We start from the raw sequence: 18,096 nt of genomic DNA on the forward strand, positions 1-18,096 counted from the left end.
ATGCAAAGAAAGTGTGACTTTCACATGCTTCATTTTAATTTTAAACGTACGGTCAGGTCAGTTTAGGTTCTGTCACTGACAGTTGGTGATTAAAATTAATTAACACTAATTACTCTACTAATTTCATTTTATATTTTTAGAATTGGAAAATAATATATGTTTTTATTTTAATAAAAAGAAAGATGGCTCCAGTTTCCATGCATCTTTGTCTTGTTTTGGACTTCGATTAGAGTCGTTGTAGATTCGTACACATTTGTTTTTCAAACTGGGATTTCATCATTTTTAATCAAATAATCTGAATTTTTGTGAGGATAATAAAACATCGGGTGTGTAATCTTTTACGAGTATAATATTATATTTGTTACATAAAATATGAAACACTAACGTGAATTTAAGTACTTGACAAAATGACTCCCATTCATTTATTACACATCTGTTATAAATAGTACACACACCTATTAATTAATTACCAACTGGGTCTTCTGTAATCTGCACCTTTTTTTTTTTTTTCTTTTTCCCCACTATTATAGAAAAAGAAAAAAATGGTGTAAAAAAATATATGAAATTATAATATATAAAAAATTGGTCTAAAAATGTTAAAAAAATGATTAAGGAGAAAAGACTGGTATAAATTTCTGTAAATTCCATCTTAATCTCACTCGAAAAAGTGTTTAACAAAACACACGGTTGAACTTTTCTTAAACCTCTTTGTATTCCTGTCCGTAAGATCTGAAATCAACGGCGGTGATTAAATAAATATCAAAACCATCAACTTTGGTTAGGTCATATCTTTTTCTATTTTTATTTTTTTTTTTTTTTGACTGAAAAAAAAAAAAAATGTCTTTTTCACTTGAATTTTCTTTCTCTTCTTTTAAGGCAGAAATAGTTATTAGCATATAAAAATCCAAAGCTTGTCGACGTGGTCTGGTTAAGAGTTTACCTTTTCACCTTTGTCTTATTTTCTGTTTTTGTAAATTAAATTTTGTTGAATTTCATGTGAGAATTAATATTAATTACTACAAATTTTTTATAAATTTATTTTTTTTATGACTTATTTAGTTTTGGATTAAATAATTGATTTTTAATTATATGAAAACTGATTTATAACTCTTAAAAAAAAATAAAAAAATAAAATCATGGGTATTTTTTATTTTCAAATATTATTGTATAATTATGCTTTGGCTATCATCATCATTACAGTTCCAAATATTAGAGCTGTAAAATTTATTAGGTAACGGTAACATTGGGTTTGGCGTTTCCTTAAGGGGCAATTTGGGAAATATGATAAAAGTTAACGGAACTTTTTGCAAATACTAAAAAGCACATAAAAACTCTCCTACAAAGCAGAGTGGGCGGCAACCCACCATTTTCTTCTCTCTTCCCCATTCTCCCCTCTGAAAACCCCTCCTCCCCTCCCCACCCTCCTTTTTTTTTTTTAATTTCTCTCTTTTGCTTCCTTAGCCTCTTCTCTTTTTCTCCTGTCGCTGTTTTCTTTTTTTCCCTCTTATCTTTTTTCATTGATGCTATCAAATTCCATCCTTTTGGTTTGCATCTACTACTCAGTCTGGTAGATACCCAGTTGGGTTTTAGAGGAAAAGGAAGAAGCCATGGCAGCAGCGCCAAAACCAGAGGAGATAAGCCATCCGCCCATGGACCAGCTTCAAGGCTTGGAGTATTGTATTGACTCAAATCCATCTTGGGGTATGCTCTTAAACTCGATATTTCCTTCGTTCCTTCCTGTGTTTTCTACTAACTTCATTCTTCAATTTTCTGAAATACAGGGGAAGCAATCGCTTTAGGTTTTCAACATTATATTTTGGCCTTAGGAACGGCAGTCATGATTCCTTCTTTTCTTGTTCCTTTGATGGGAGGTGATGATGTGAGTGATCAACTTCCTTTTTGTTCGTTTTCTCTGAATAAGTATCTTTCTCTTTCCTTTTTCTTTTTCTTTCTTATTTTCTCACTCTAAACACCCTACCCAGTTACGGAATAAACTGAACATTTTGACGTATCCAACTTCGTGTGATTTTTTTTTCTGGGTTAAATTTGATGTTTCAGGGTGATAAAGTGAGAGTGGTACAGACTCTACTATTCGTTGAAGGCATTAATACGCTTCTACAAACTCTGTTTGGGACTAGACTACCAACCGTGATTGGAGGGTCGTATGCGTTCATGGTCCCCATCATATCAATCATTCACGATTCATCCTTGACGAGTATCGAGGACGGCCATGTGGTTAGTATATTGTTTTTTAATCTATTGCAGTTGGATTCCACTCCATAAAGTAACAGTCTTTTTAGCAAATTTTGAGTGACCCACATTTGTCCAAGTTCTGTTCATTGATTTAGAAATTTTGTGTGGACTAGTTAGAAATCTCAAGGCCATTTATGCATTTGTGTTAATGTGGCTGTATGCTGTTACTTTTGGCATTAGCTAAAAAGCAACCATTTTGTATGATGATTATACAGAGATTTCTTAGTACCATGAGAGCAGTCCAGGGTGCACTAATAGTAGCATCAAGCATTCAAATTATTCTGGGCTATAGTCAAATGTGGGCAATCTGTTCCAGGTATTTACTTTTCATTCTAACTGGAATTAGTCAAGGACACTGGATTTTAGCATAACCCATTTGATTTACTTTGGTGATATTAAACCTTTTCAGGTTCTTCAGCCCACTTGGAATGGTTCCAGTTATAGCACTAGTGGGTTTTGGTCTTTTTGATAGAGGCTTCCCTGTGGTATAATAAAAACTGATTTATCTTTGGCCAATTTATAATATTAGATTCATAGTACCCAATTTAGAAGGCCTTTTGTTCATAGATTTATCTTTGCTTCAATCAGGTTGGACGTTGTGTGGAAATTGGCATTCCCATGTTGATCTTATTTGTTGCCTTCTCTCAGGTGAGACAAAGTTCACTAGCAGGAAAACTTGTTATGCACTAGATTTTTGTTGGTCAAGTTTCAAGCAATGCCACAATCAGTTTTTCTAATTTATATAATGTTAATTTGTTCTGCACAGTACTTGAAGAATTTTCATTTCAGACAATTGCCAGTACTGGAGAGGTTTGCTCTTCTTATATGTGTTACGGTGATATGGGCTTATGCTCACCTGTTGACAGCCAGTGGTGCATACAAACATCATCCAGAACTAACCCAGATAAACTGCCGAACCGATAAGGCAAACCTCATATCTTCTGCTCCATGGTTAGTCCCAAAACTTCAATTTTTCATTCGTTCAATCTTTAGTTCAATGTGTCTATTTCTGGATATATACACATATACATGCTGTTGCTTCATTGGCTGAGTTATGTTAATAATATCAGGATAAAGATTCCTTACCCCCTTCAATGGGGTGCTCCTACTTTTGATGCTGGTCATGCTTTTGGAATGATGGCTGCTGTTCTAGTCTCATTGATTGAGGTACTCACTAGTAAAGAACTAGATAGAAAATGAAATATTATTCTTTGTTGATTGATAACTGGCTTTGTGTTGCTTAGTCAACTGGAGCTTACAAGGCTGCATCACGCCTAGCAAGCGCTACACCTCCTCCGGCTCATGTTCTTAGTCGTGGAATTGGCTGGCAAGGCATCGGCATCTTACTCAGTGGATTATTTGGGACGTTAAGTGGCTCAACAGTCTCTATGTAAACTAATTTTCTCTCTGTTTTCTCTCATTCCTCATTTTCATACAACATTAACTAACTGCCAAGAAAATAACAGAGAAAATGTGGGGTTGCTGGGAAGCACCCGAGTTGGAAGCCGCAGGGTGATTCAAATATCAGCTGGTTTTATGATATTTTTCTCCATGTTAGGTGAGTGGCTTTATATACACAAACTTCTTTCATATACACGTCTCTTGTGTAACTTTCTTCTTTGGTTTCTTCTTCCCTAGGAAAATTTGGAGATACACAAACTTCTTTCATATACACGTCTCTTGTGTAACTTTCTTCTTTGGTTTCTTCTTCCCTAGGAAAATTTGGAGCATTGTTTGCATCAATACCATTTACCATTTTCGCTGCTGTGTATTGTGTTTTGTTTGGTCTTGTAGGTGAGTGGAATTTCATATTTGTTTGTTTTCTATTCCTCAATTGGTTGTGTTCTTACATGCTCCATTCTAACTTTAATTTCAGCTTCTGTCGGGCTGTCGTTTTTGCAATTCACAAACATGAACTCGATGAGAAATCTTTTCATCGTGGGAGTATCCCTCTTCTTAGGTTTGTCTGTTCCAGAGTACTTCAGGGAATACACGGCCAGGGCTCTTCATGGTCCTTCTCATACCAAGGCTGGATGGGTGAGTTTATACTCTAAATACTCCCTTCTGTGATTTCAGTCTTTGGCTTATCGGTGGTGTTATTGGATGCAGTTCAATGATTTCCTAAATACAATCTTCTTTTCATCGCCAACTGTTGCGTTGATTGTGGGGGTGCTGCTCGACAACACTCTTGACTACAAGGACAGCGCCAGAGATAGAGGGATGCCATGGTGGGTTAAATTCCGGACATTCAAAGGAGACAGCAGGAATGAAGAATTCTACACCCTCCCTTTCAACCTCAACCGTTTCTTTCCACCTTCTTGACTTGACCAAAAATCCTGTGCTAGTTTTGTTTTGCCTTGCAGAGAAATCATAAAATTTCTCTACCTTTTTCATAGCTTATGTGTAAATTTGACTCTCATTAGTGGGGTTTAATCCAATATTTTATTGATTTACTTGTTGCTTTCCCTATTATAAATTGAAGGAATCAAATGGGAAACCGGAAAGAAGAAAAATTTACGAGGGAAAAGGTCCCTTTGAGAGGACTTCCTAACCATCTCTGCACATGCATTCTGGACTCCTTGGCTGTCGATAAATGCTTCTGCCGTAACCTCTCACACGGGCTCGTTGACCTTCCTCTATCATTTTTCTAACTCTGTCTGCAAAAGTATTCCACTGTATTGTGCTATTTTCCGACAAAATTGCAGCTAGCCTCCTCTTGTTTGGCCGTAAGGTAGGGGCATGGCCACCACCAAAATATGTTCGGAATCCGGATACCAAGGATGACAGTTGGCTCCCTGAGTCTGTCATGGCAAACACATCAGAAGCTGCACACGCAATAAAGTCCAATGCTGCCAGCTGCATCCCGAGCAAATTTCAACCAAGTCATTCATCATAAACTCAGATGCTGTTGAGACAGGACTCCATGAAGAAATTTTCATGTTTGGGAGAAATTTATTACATCTTTGCTATACTTGATTGATTAATACCGATTTATTTGATTGATTGGTACTGATTTATTTACCTTGGAAGAAAAATTAGCAAAAGGTGCAAGTTCACTGGTTGCGAGTAGTGTTTCCTTCGTGACCAAATTAGGGTAGAGATTGGTGAGAGGATCCATCCGAGATTTTCCTCCATATATGTGAGATCCAGCTAGGTAAATGTAGGTCCTACGCTTGAAACCAAGACCAGCAAGGACAAGGGCTGCTTCTTCTGGTGTTAGTGGACACCTTCCAAGCTTTCTCAACTCTGATGGAGCAACAGGCCTGCAAACAGTAGAAAAGGAAATAGAATAGCAAAGTTTAATAAATCTATTCATAAAACCAACGATTGAGGCATGTAAAATTTAGAATCTAATGCTAATTCTAAGGGCACATACTTTGCATTCTTCAAGCGTTCCAGCAGCAGAGGGAAGTGTCTCTCCCTGTACGCCTGGAGTTCCTCTCTCTCATTTTCTCCGCCTCCAAAATCACATTGGGAATAGGCTACCATGTCTACTTCAAACCTCAAGTGTAAAGCGAGGTATCTGGATTTTCTTTCTGGAGCATCATGCGTGTTAGATGAGCTGTTGGACAAGAAGTTTCCAACCAGCTGTTTGTCCAGCTTACTCTGTGAATAATCATATTTCCTAATCCTTTTCATCAACAATGAAGCAACTTGTTGAATATTTGGCACAAACTTCAAGGCGTGGAAGTTACACTTGCACCTTAGTGTCTGCAACAAATTCAAGAAAGTGTCAGTCTGAAGCAAAGGCATTACAGATAAAAATACCATGACACAGAGATGAATACAGTTGCAGGAAGATCATTTTCTGCTCTATTCTTTTGATGGTTGGATGCCATCTAGAAGATATTTGGTTTGTTCAGCAATTCTTAAATACCTCCTAGAGAACCATCCTTACATGGGCTGCAATGATTGGATATCAACTTATCCTCAAGGTCTTTGCTCCTACAGAGTCCACTTCTCCCATCACAGAGGTACTTTCCGGGCTTACAGTAACATAGCACATTTGAAAGGGGAAAAACAAAAAAGCTCTAATGAAAATATGAAATCCAAGGAAACACAAAATTACTAAAAATCTATTGTTTCATCTCTTAGTAATCACTCCAAGCATGAACGAAGGTGCTACCCTCATGGAAACCTGGCAATTCCTACAATAAATTTGCTTGCTTAAAGTTATTGCATTTGACTAACATGGTCAAGTAGAAAGATGACTATCCTGGAAGATTTTAAAGTCTCTCTTTCCTCTACCACACAAAAACTTTGGGTATGAGGAGATTCCTTTTATACTATGCTCCAGTTTCACGAATAATTATCCTGCAAAAAATCTTTTACCTGAATGTTGTTAGGCAACGGATCAAAGCCAAGACGATTTCCGAATCCAAGGAAGTGAAGAACACCATTCCGTTTTAGAAGAGAGAGTACATTCCTTATGTAATCAATGGGTTTTGCCTCCTTCACAAGGTCTGCATCAGTTAACTGTATCCAGTTTGAAAATTAGAAAATTCTGTATGAGGATATTAAGAGGTGCAGTACATCAGTATGCAAAACGATTCTAAAAAATGTTCGGAAATGATGAAAAAAATATGTTTAGAACAGTAGTGTGCTTCAAGTTACTTAAATTAGGTAAATTCTTATTGGACAAAAAGCAGTTACATGTTTGGATAAAAAATTGATTATAAAAAATAAACAATTATTCTGATTGATAAAAAGATGCTTACTGAGTACTCGGTGCTGTTAAAATAACCAAAAAGAACATATCAGTCTTTCCTTATATTCTAATTATTTAATAATTTTCCAACCTAAATTAATAACAATTGCATATATTTGCAAACATTTTCTTCCTCACATTACATATATTACTAATTTTAAGAACAAAAATTTTAATATCAACTTTTATGTGCGTGTATGATGCTTCTGAAAACAAGGCTGAAAAATTTATCCCAGATAAAAAAGAATTATAAATAGTTTGAATTTCTTGTTTGATAAAGTTCACAACATTGTATTCTGGAATTAAGAGAATAGTTAAGTAAACCTGTTAGATTAAAAGAAGTTAGAACTAAAGTGATCTGTTTAAAGCTTCTTTTGGTAAACACTTTCTTTTGTGTTGCTAAAAGGTTATGTGCTTAAAACTGCTTATAAGTAACAAATAATCCCAAAAACCTTTTTAATTAATCTGAAGCATGGTGGGAATTTGGGGTATCACGTATGACATACCTGACTACCAATTGCTTCAATATCTAATGATTTCAGATGAGCAGGAAGCTCTTTTACAATATCTACGTCATCCTTCAAATAATTCACAAAATACTCCTCTTGGTAGATATCACCAAACTGGCTGCATTTTTTCATTGCAGAAAATTAAAAGAGATTTATATAGGTGCATGTATATATATATATATATATATATATATATATATAGAGAGAGAGAGAGAGAGAGAGAGAGAGAGAGAGAGAGAGAGGAGGGAGAGAGAGAGCGGGGAGAGGATTTTGCAGATCCATAATAATTCAGTAAATATGGGCTTTTTAGATAGGAGAAGGTGGATAGACATATTAGAAAAAAGAAAAAACGGGGAAGTAATAGAACTACAAGATGACAAACAATTGGTGCTATATTCAGCAAACATAAAATCAGAAATCTCAGAAGATATCAATGATCATGATTTAACCCCTCTGTTTTAGACAAACAAGCAACTATTATTTGGTTTGCAAACCCCTTTCTTTTCAAGCTACATTGCATTTAAATGGTAGTTAATACACAGAAGAGTAAATAATTGTCCCTTCTCTTTGATTTCTTACATTACAAAAACATTATAATCTCTGGAAAAATAAACAATTTTTTGGAAATTAATTTGAAAATCTCTATGTACATCAACTACGATAAAGTTAAAACTGAAGTCCAAAATGATGAAAATTCAACTCCAGTGAATATTTCAAAGATTGATTCTCTTGGAATTGAATTTCTATCCTCTCACCATAGAACCAAGTATGGATATCAAAATGAAATCCACAAAAACAGTTCATTTTTTCAGCCCAAGGTCCCATGGTTCAATATTCATTCCATTCCAAATCAATTTCTAGTTCTCCTTTTCATATTCAACTCCATCTTGAATTCCTTTGAAGTAGAGATAACTCAGTGATAAGAAATTATGTCGTAATTATCCATATCAAGACTAACAAAAAAAATTTAGAACTACAAATTAGTTAGGAAATGAATAAGAACTGAGCTAAACATGCCACAGCTTTCATAATCAATTGATAAAAGTTGGTCGTAACTTGAAAAGCTTAAGACGTCAAAACAGGACATAAGATGGATTGATAAACTGCCTAGCATCCTGAACTGAGTGACATGTGGAATTGCATTTAACCTTTCAACTGAACAAGTATGCAGTACTATTTAATTTCCTAGAGTTCATGTTGGTTATAAGTATCAAACTAGCAGGCCAAAATAAGTTGACTGGTGTTAATGAATAACTATGACAATTTTGCATTTTCTTTGAAAAAATTGCAAACCTTTAAGTATAGGAGAAGGATGCACAAAGCAAGAGATATGCGTTGAAGGAAGTCAGGTTCTAAACAGGAAAAAAGCTGACAGAATGATTTTCTGTGCTTGATAAATTAAAGCAACTAATACAGTATTATCCACAGAATGCAGGCGGAAATGAAACATTTTTCAGGAAGGAACAAAAATAATTGAGAAGCAAACGAAAGAAGAAATGAATTTCAGAATATAATTTCTGATGTGATCTCAGACCTAGGATCCTTCCATACATTGCTGTAAAGAAATCTTGGAAGAACTAGAGTTGCGTTAAGTAAGGATGCCACAGCAACAGCATTACAAACCTGCAGGCAAACACATCTGACTTAAGAATTTAGTCGCAACCAAAATAGCAATGAAATAGGAAAGTAGGCCAAGATGCTCATCTGAAAAGATCAAACAACTACACTACTTTAAAATTTTTTTAAAAAAACAATCAAATGGGATAATGCCTGCTTCAGAACCATAAGTTCCAATAATCGTGAAGGTATCCAGATCAAGTTACAATAAATTTTTTAAAAATGGCCACCTGGATTGATGAGATGCTTGAAATCAGACTACTACAATGTATATGGGGATCAATGTTGAGCTCAGTTACCAAGAAAAAAGAAGAGAATGTAGTTTTTGCAAGAATCATCACCTGCACGCTAAAAGTTACGTGGAAAGCTCACTAAAAGATCTTGATACTTACAGCAACACGTTGTTGATTGAGACCACCGTTAGCACTGACCATTATATAACCATTACTTTTGTCAGGCTTCCCTGTCTCAGCAGCAAAAGTGAAAGAATTAAATTTCTCAGCAATCCTTCAGTTTGTTCAGAAAATACCATGATGCTCCCTTCATTCATTTGATAGTACCAGAAATTGTAGTAAAGAAAATACCAATTACCTACACTTCTGGTTTTCCTGTCGGCACAAGGTTTCCACAAAGATGTATTTGAATACGGTTCCTCCCAAAAACTTGATTTCTTGTGTTTCAACTCATTCTGAAGCATAGTGTAAGTGTTACAATTTTAAAGAGGAGATAGAATTGTCTAATAGTACATGCTTTAGCTAAACATGCACGTAGAATTTAAAACTTGATAAAGCAAACCTCTGCAAGTGAATTGGAAGCCAAACTGAGAAGCCGGCCATACATTTGTACTGGCAGCTTTTCCTTGCTGCTAATGTAGGAAACTCCATCCTTCAGCATGCATCCAATGAGATACGAAAATAATTTAAGCATCGATAATGCATTAGAGTGTTATATTTATACTTTGCAACTTTTTAATTCCTTGGCAGAATAAAGCTTCAGTGACCCACTTAAACGGCTGATCAAAATTGAAAGTGAAAACGTAAAGCAAGGTGCCCGTGGAGGCTCATACACATGTCCAAGTCTTTCATATTCAAGATATATCTTAACCTTTCCTAACAACGAAGAAGAAATATTGTGCATATAACGACACTGATACAAAACAACAATAGTAGTTGCTAGAGACTTTAGGACAAGAAGAAAAAATAATGATAATGCATGAATCGAAGCATCCCCCACTCAGTGAATAAGTTAGCTGGTTTGCAGATCATTTGGTTAGTACCCATTAAATGGAGAGAGCTGCTCTCACATAGTCTTTTGTGAACCACATAATTGCTTTAATTAAATAGTTGCAATAGAGCTCTAAGCAGCTTCCAAAGCAGTATTGTTCAATTCATTCATTGACTCACAACATAATCATATACCTATCCTAACAGTGAGAGAAACTCAGAAATGGAATTCAAATTCTCTTTAATACAAGTCTCAAATTCATACCTTGGCCCAAATTGAGCTATTTAAACTTGAATTACTCTGAAGATTCACCAAATCAAACATTGACATCATAAGAGAATCAAGCAAGAAAATGAAACATATGACCGAAAGCATAACAGCAATTGCCCTCAAATTCTTTTGAAGCCATGTATGCCTTTTCTCAACATGAACTCCCTTGTAAGAACTGAATTTCCCATGATCATTTTTCAACCCTTGAAGCAATACAGCTTTGGAATTCCACTTATGATCACCTCCTGAAATTCGCCTCCCAATAAAAGGATCACTGCTCGATAAAGTATCCAAACATCTAATTTGACAATCCTTCTTCCAAAATGATAAGTCCTCGTCCTGAGAAATGGTATGTGGACATCTTTGGGGCCCTTGTTTCCCCATTATAGCATTCTCTCCTCCCAAATAAGCTTCATATGGCACACTCTTGACAAACAACACTAACACTATCCCTATCCCTCATTTCGACATCAATAACAAATTTTGAGCAATTGTTGCCATAAAGATGGAAATAATTCAGTAAAGGACAACTTAGAGGAGATCAACAAAGCCTGCATTAGCCTAAATTCATCATTTTTCAGGCGACAATTAGTAGGAACACTAGAAGCCGTTTCTCTTTCTCTTTCTCTGTCGCGTTGTGTAAATATAACGTATATCCATCTATCTAACAGATACTCACCCACCAACAAATTTGATTAGATGAGGCAAATTCAAGTTTGATAATGTGATATTAAAAGTAAAATAACAAAATTAAAACAATAAACATCTAGTAGTATATGAATTCAGAGTGAAGATAAGGAGTAGGTCACAGTGGTATTCATTTTTTTTTTTCTTTTTCACATGAGAGGAGTGAAATGCAAGGCATATTTGAAAGTAAACAAGAACTTTCACGAACTAACCTTGGAAAACAAGAATAATGGCAACGATGACTCCTGCAACAGCTACTGGCTACCAAACACAACAAAAACACTCTTCGTTTTCTGCTACGCATTTCCCTTGTTGCTCAATCCAAGCCTTTTGAAAACAGAAAGGAGGAGCAGGAAAAGGGTACGTAAAAAAAAAAATATCGGCATGCGCAAGGTTGTTGGTTGAAATTGAGATATGGCGGTTCCTGATATGGACCGGTTGATCGCTTGCCTTTCTCGTCTTAACTTCCCCAAAGTCCCTTGTCGTGATGGAGAAGAAGAAATTGTATAGAGTGTATCAGAATCCATCAGCCATGACATGTCCTAGTTTTTGAGGGTTGTGATGAGTATTGTTCTTGTGGAGAAATTAATAAATGCAGAGAATTTAATGGGTGTTTTCATTTATTCTTATTTACACTCTTGTTTTTGCTTAATTTAAGAACAAATGTTAGGTGACATTTTAAAGAAGTTTACCCAACTAAAAATAATCATATATCTGATAAATCAACTAATGATGTTAGTAGCTATTTAATGAACATGAAATGTATTTGCTTTCTTGAATTATTAATTTTCTAATTAGATAGTTATCTGATCTGCACTAAATGTTTTTAATCTCTGTTTTTCTTTGTTCTTTCAATTTTGTTAAAGCTTCTTAAATTTTTCTTGCATTTTTTTTTTAATTTTCATTATTTAACAAAAAATATATATATATAAAGTATATATAATATGACATTATATATATATATATATTACGAATTTCAGCGCATAAGGAATAAACTTTGAGGTCCATTTCTGTACTTGTTTTTATTTCCTTTCCTCTTTTTTTTTTTTTTGTTCTTTTATAACATCTGCATTTCATTAGTTTGGCCTCTGCTCCAAATCATTTTAACAGCTCTTGGTAGCCATGAAAGGAAACTAAAACTGAGTATAGAAGAGAACATGCCATGGGATCTTCAGTTTTTCGGAATCTCTTGACAGCCTGTTTTCACTTTCCTTTTTCATTTTATTGTCAATCAATCATATGGAAAATTAACCACAACTTTGACTTGATTCTCTTCCCTTTTGCTATTTATACATATACATATACACACACGCACACACACACACACGCACATACAACGATACAAATACCAAGTTGGAAAAGATATTAACCATTCAATGTCGACATTGTAATCTCCCTACCTGCTTTTATTACAATCTTCCATTGTGATTTTATTCCTATCCAAATTGTGCATGTACATGATGAACGTTATGATAGTACAACAAACAAATAAAAGTGTAGTACGTCTAATTTTTGTTTTTCAGAATTTTTTTTTTTGAAAAATATCATTGAAAATACTTAGAGATAGCAAATCTATTCCAACTAAATTGAAACTTATATATATATATATATATATATATTATATGATAGGTTTGGGGTTAAGAAAAATACTTTGTTCTTTTAAAATTGAATCCACACAAGTCAGAAAATGTTGTGATAGGTTGATTCAGGTTTACAAAGTGATAATAATCTTATTTATCGTACTTAATAATATTTTGACAAGTATCTTGAGATTGAAAGGTGATATATTTATATTCAGAAAAAAATTAAAAACTATATTAAATGATATACAAACATAAGAGTTTTTAAGTCCAACTTTTATATTATAAGATATATAATTTTAATTTTTTTTTTTCATTTTTATGCATATGAAGTGATTTAAGTAATACAAGAAATGCACATGCTTGATTATTATAAAGAGAAAAATTAAAAGGGTTGAGGAGGGAATATATAGAATTTGTCCCTGTGGTATATGCTTGATTTTTGGAAAGTATAAATATCAAGTGTGGTTTTTTGGCCAATACCCAGATGAGTTCAAAGAGGCAATGCGGGTGAAGATTACAGGGCAACATCTTCTTAGGCAGGTTGGTGTTCAAGACACTGATATACCATTAGATTTGTTTCTCAGTGTGTTCCCTGCCAAAGGAGATTTGCCCAGTAATTCTTCTGCATTTTTTGTTTCAGATATATGAATGTCTTTTTAACTGTCATATTATCTCTTCCTTAAGAGTGGTGTGTATATTATCTTTTATATAACTTATATATATATATATGATAAGTTATTGATATCATTAAACTTAGTTATATAGTTTATTCATTCAGCTATTATTTAAAATTTTTCAACCATTTCTTATTTTTTTCTTCTTTGTTACACATCGTTGTAGTATCTAATAAAATATCATAAATTCTATAGAATTTTCTTTTTATTTACAAAAAATTTTGTTTTTTGGTCCAGCTTCTTTCAAGCATCTAAATATTATCTTTTATATATATTTTATAATTTTATACTCGATTGATAGTTATTCGGATAATAATAATTATTATTTTTTGAAATGTTGATAATCATTACAGAATGTGAATTATTATAAAAAAAGTTTAAAGCATTACCAATGGTATTAGAATATGCGTTAGTAATGTGATTACAATTTTAGGTCTTATTGACATTTATGTCGTGATTTATTATGATAATTTATAATATTGACAAGAATATTTGAATAGTAGAGATTATATAAATTTTTTATTTTTATATAATGACTCAAAGTCACTCAGTTACAGATAATCCGTACTTAAATTTTATTGCTCCAATAACTTTTTTCTTCAAAAAAGAAAAAAAAATATTAGTTTTGTGTTGATTTTGCGTTTTTATCCAAAATTGTAGTTGAAAAGTCATTGCCATTTTTATTATGTGGTTTTCTGTTTAGGTGCTTCCCTTTTGTATTTGTATGCATCAGCCCATTTCTATATATAATAACTCTTTGTCTTGCTTCAAATTTAGGCTGAGCAGTCTAATTTTTAATTGTATTATTTCTAATCTATGACTTATTCATTTCTATACTTTTAGTATGTTTAATCCATTTTTAGGTATATTTCAAAATTCTAAGTTTTGTTGTCTTGTATCCCCATTTATAATTGTCTTTATTTTAGTAGATGGTTACTTCATTTTCATCAATGATGAACATTCTAAAGAATATGTCCTACTTTTTGTACAATTATTTTGATTCTTTTTAAGTGTTTTGAGATTGAAAATTGATTTATTTATATTCAAAATTAAAACAAATAACACGCAAGTGCGATAATACCTGTATTATTAAAAATATATGTATAATATTTAAAAATGCATTCTTGTAGAACATCGTAGATAGATTAAAAATGCAATCTAATTAGTCACGTAATAAAAACAAAAATTCAAAATAAACACTAATGCGAATTATCATTATATGAAATCACAGGCTCTCTTAAAACAAGGAAAGCATTTAGCATTGTCTAGAGTATGGAAAGGTAACTTAAACATATTCTGCGCCTGAAAACTGTTCCCTCGGAGATATTAGAACCTCAGAAGTTCTAAAATTGCATGCTACAACCGAAACACAGTCATAATAAAACCCTACTAAATTCAAAAGCAAAAAAGCATTTTCAATTCCTCGGATTGAATGAAACAAATACATACCACGTATTAGTCGTGAAGAGTTCCTAAAATATCTTCATCCCTGTAAAGATGATACCTGAAATAATATACACAGGAATACACATCAATAAGCATAGAAAGTGGATTAATTTTAGATACCCACAAAATAATCCTCCTCTTTCCTAGTCTTCTCAGCTAATGTGCAGTGAAATTCAACTTGTATATAAAGTAGATTAATCTTAGACACCCATGAAACAAAGCATATGAATATTGCTAACATAGCAAAGGAGAAGCAACAAACAAGACAGCACATGATTAATAATATCTTTCCAACAAATGCATGTGATTATAAATAACAACAGAACAACTTACATAAAACAAGTATGTATGCTTCCTTTGTAGGTTATTCTTTTCATTTGAAAGAGGTTTTTGCTGTCTATGTTAGAGTATGGTAGAGCAGTTTGGATTATATTGCCAAGAACAATCGTTAAAGAGAAAAACAAAAGCTGCTCCAACCATAGATTATCCATTCATAGTTATTATACTGAAGTGCAGCCCATTTAACAAGGAACAAGTGACAGAAGCTTGGAAGAGACAAGAATAAACCAAAACCTTCATAGCACCCCTTCTGCCCCAGTCTTTCATAGGAAAAGCCAAGCAGGCAAAAGAAAGCCTTAAAAATGATAAAGATTGCCTCAATAGACACTAGCAAAGCATGCAAAAGATGGTTTGAAAAATGATGAAAACCACTTTTGGAAAATCAACATGATAAACCAAAAATAGGTGCATTATTCCCTTTCTGCCTTCTAACAGAATTTATCAAAGAAGTCCTAAATTAGAATTCATCCAAAAGCAAACCAAATATCAACACTACGAGTTGAAATAGAGGGAAAGAAAAAAGAATTTCTATAACTTATCTGAGAACTGATACTCAAATCTGGAGGAACAATCCCCTAAGAAGTCTGTGCTAAGCCAATGCAAGTTCCAGAAGAAGACATTAAAGATATCATACACCTTAGAACATCCAAAATCAAATCTATATACCTAAGAAATCACTGTACAAATTTTTTTTTTAAGAAAAGCAAAAATTTGTAGATAAAGCCTGTTGAGCAGTTAAAGCAGGCTGTACAGTGCTCATAAAACTGAAAGATTTGCCACCAATATGCCATGGCTCTCAGGGGTTAGGGAAGGCTGCTAAAAATATTAACATCGACAGAAGGTGATCATTGTGTTAATAGAATAGGCAGTCAGTCTTCTACCTGGGTTCTTGTGGAAAATAAAAAATACAATAACATTTTGATATCATCTTGTAATTAACAGAAGACATAGTGCTGCAGAGAAATGCGAAGGAACTATTCCCTAGACAACAAAACATGGGACATTTTATAGGACAAGGAAGCACCAATCAGAAAGAAAAGCATCAGTCATAAAAATTTAACAAAAAGTATGTTATTGCTATGTTAAACTTGAATCAAACTGCACTGCCATTTCAAACAAGGCAGTAGGACTTACTCCTTCTCACCAAGCTTCACTTGAGTGCCCCCAAACTCTGGTAAAAGAACAGTGTCTCCTTCCTTTACAGTCACAGGAATAAGCTTCCCATCTCTATCATGACTCCCAGGGCCCACAGCTACTACTTTTGCCGAGTTCAGCTGATTCATGAAGCATTCATGACAAGACAATTAAGGCCAATAACAACAAAAATGGAACTCCATGCAGCCAGAAATTACAAATAATGTAAATAAAGCTCTGGGCTTATAATGAAATTCATCAACCCTCCAATTCAAGAGAAATTCCAAAAAGATTTAAGAGTGTAGAGAGTACAACAAACTCATGGATGAATAACCTACTCATAGGTCCAAGGAATCTAATAAAATTTCAAGTATGGTCTTCAATATAGTAACCTGTCGATTTAGTTAATTATTCAGATTCAGAAAAGCTCAAACAGCTCAACCAGTCTTCCTCACATAAATGCATCATGCATCTATTTCTTGCACGATGGCTAAAAGCTTATATATCTGATTTATATTTCTAATTTCGATATTTTTAGAGGAAGCATTGATGGAAGAAATCTCAACAGCAAAGAAATGACAGATAACCACACACAAAAATTAATTTTTATATACAAAAATTACTAGAACTTGTAAAACAAATCCATCATCTAAAGGAAATGGCAACACTATCCTACCCAGAATGGAACATACGCATGTATGCACATATATGTATGTACATGTAGGTAAATGTATACACATGTGTATATATATATAGGTGCAGAACCATTTTAAGACATTTGCAGACTTGTTACCGAGTAAATACAAATTAGAAATGACCAGAAACAAGAAGAAATATGAGTTCTAACATTACTTAACAAAATCAAAATCATGCCAAAAACCAGAAATATGATTACTCGCTGTGGATGATATAAATATTTCATCGAGAGCTACCAGAAAGAAGACAACCCAAAAAGACTACATTCAGTTCCATTGATAATCATGCATGGGATTAAGCAGACAAGAACCAATCTGGAACTGATTACATGAACTAAACTGTTCTAACAGGCGCACAATGAATAATGTCGAATAAAAAAATTGAAAACGAAAAAAAGAAATAAACTTCACAGAAAAAGTACTCAATAAAACAGCCATTTTTACAAGTAAGCAACAAATACACAATTTGGAAGGTTGAATGCTCAAGAACTAAAAGTTATCATAGAATTAGCTAGAGGAACAGAAAAAAGAAAAGAAAAAAACCTGCGGGGTTTTCTCGGGAAGTAAAATTCCAGAGTTTGTTTTAGAAGGAGGGAGGATTTTCTGAACCAAAACGCGATTGAAGGACGGAATCAAACGCTTCGCCATTTCAAAAACAATCCGCAGAAAGATACTGAGAGCTCAATCAGAGTGCTGGAACGTTCTGCTCTTCTGTTGAGACTAGCCCAGGAGACTAGGGTTTAAATAAGATTTATGTCCGTTCAGAATTACAATAAAACCCACGCTTATGTTTTTAGGAAAATTTAAGGGTACGCTTGGATGAGAAGAAATAGAAGTCCAGGGATAAGGGACAATGATTTCCCCTCGTTCCCGAACTTTTTAATTGGAAGAAACTCTAAGGCTACTACAGAAAAATCTAAAGGTATCTTTAGGCATCTTGGCTTCGGGATTATTGTG

General features: G+C 33.8%; 3 protein-coding genes across 7 annotated transcripts; 1 reads left to right on the top strand and 2 right to left on the bottom strand.

The window, feature by feature from the left end:
• The first annotated feature begins 1,345 nt into the window (after positions 1–1,345).
• Positions 1,346–4,706, top strand: LOC110821974 (Xanthine/uracil permease family protein). Its single transcript, XM_022051962.2, has 13 exons — positions 1,346–1,701; positions 1,782–1,879; positions 2,059–2,235; positions 2,469–2,569; positions 2,663–2,738; positions 2,842–2,901; positions 3,020–3,204; positions 3,324–3,420; positions 3,498–3,643; positions 3,720–3,811; positions 3,970–4,047; positions 4,130–4,290; positions 4,363–4,706. The coding sequence occupies exons 1-13, from the start codon at positions 1,608–1,610 to the stop codon at positions 4,573–4,575; spliced, it is 1,578 nt and encodes a 525-aa protein (XP_021907654.1). The 5' UTR covers positions 1,346–1,607; the 3' UTR covers positions 4,576–4,706.
• Positions 3,440–11,926, bottom strand: LOC110821973 (O-fucosyltransferase family protein). 4 transcript variants are annotated; one of them, XM_088207076.1, is made up of 10 exons: positions 11,481–11,926; positions 9,883–9,949; positions 9,679–9,775; positions 9,480–9,550; positions 9,005–9,093; positions 7,468–7,588; positions 6,586–6,729; positions 5,630–5,964; positions 5,276–5,516; positions 3,440–5,109 (listed from the first exon to the last, which is right to left on the bottom strand). In XM_088207076.1, exons 1-10 carry the CDS (start codon positions 11,570–11,572, stop codon positions 4,801–4,803), a joined length of 1,566 nt encoding a protein of 521 aa, XP_088063202.1. In that variant the 5' UTR covers positions 11,573–11,926; the 3' UTR covers positions 3,440–4,800. The 4 variants fall into 4 exon arrangements, with proteins under 4 accessions (XP_088063202.1, XP_021907651.1, XP_088063201.1 ...); XM_022051959.2 differs by having other exon boundaries at positions 9,883–9,972; XM_088207075.1 differs by lacking the exon at positions 11,481–11,926 and adding an exon at positions 10,576–11,474 and having other exon boundaries at positions 7,468–7,584; positions 9,022–9,093; positions 9,883–9,972.
• Positions 11,927–14,711: 2,785 nt separating this feature from the next.
• Positions 14,712–18,017, bottom strand: LOC110821976 (10 kDa chaperonin, mitochondrial-like). 2 transcript variants are annotated; one of them, XM_022051966.2, is made up of 4 exons: positions 17,683–18,017; positions 16,445–16,584; positions 14,975–15,029; positions 14,712–14,881 (listed from the first exon to the last, which is right to left on the bottom strand). In XM_022051966.2, exons 1-3 carry the CDS (start codon positions 17,785–17,787, stop codon positions 14,981–14,983), a joined length of 294 nt encoding a protein of 97 aa, XP_021907658.1. In that variant the 5' UTR covers positions 17,788–18,017; the 3' UTR covers positions 14,712–14,881; positions 14,975–14,980. The 2 variants fall into 2 exon arrangements, with proteins under 2 accessions (XP_021907658.1, XP_021907657.1); XM_022051965.2 differs by having other exon boundaries at positions 14,712–15,029; positions 17,683–18,015.
• Positions 18,018–18,096: the final 79 nt, after the last annotated feature.

Source organism: Carica papaya, chromosome 7 (assembly GCF_054855325.1).
Source record: "Carica papaya isolate Zhongbai chromosome 7, ASM5485532v1, whole genome shotgun sequence".
Lineage (NCBI taxonomy): Eukaryota > Viridiplantae > Streptophyta > Magnoliopsida > Brassicales > Caricaceae > Carica > Carica papaya.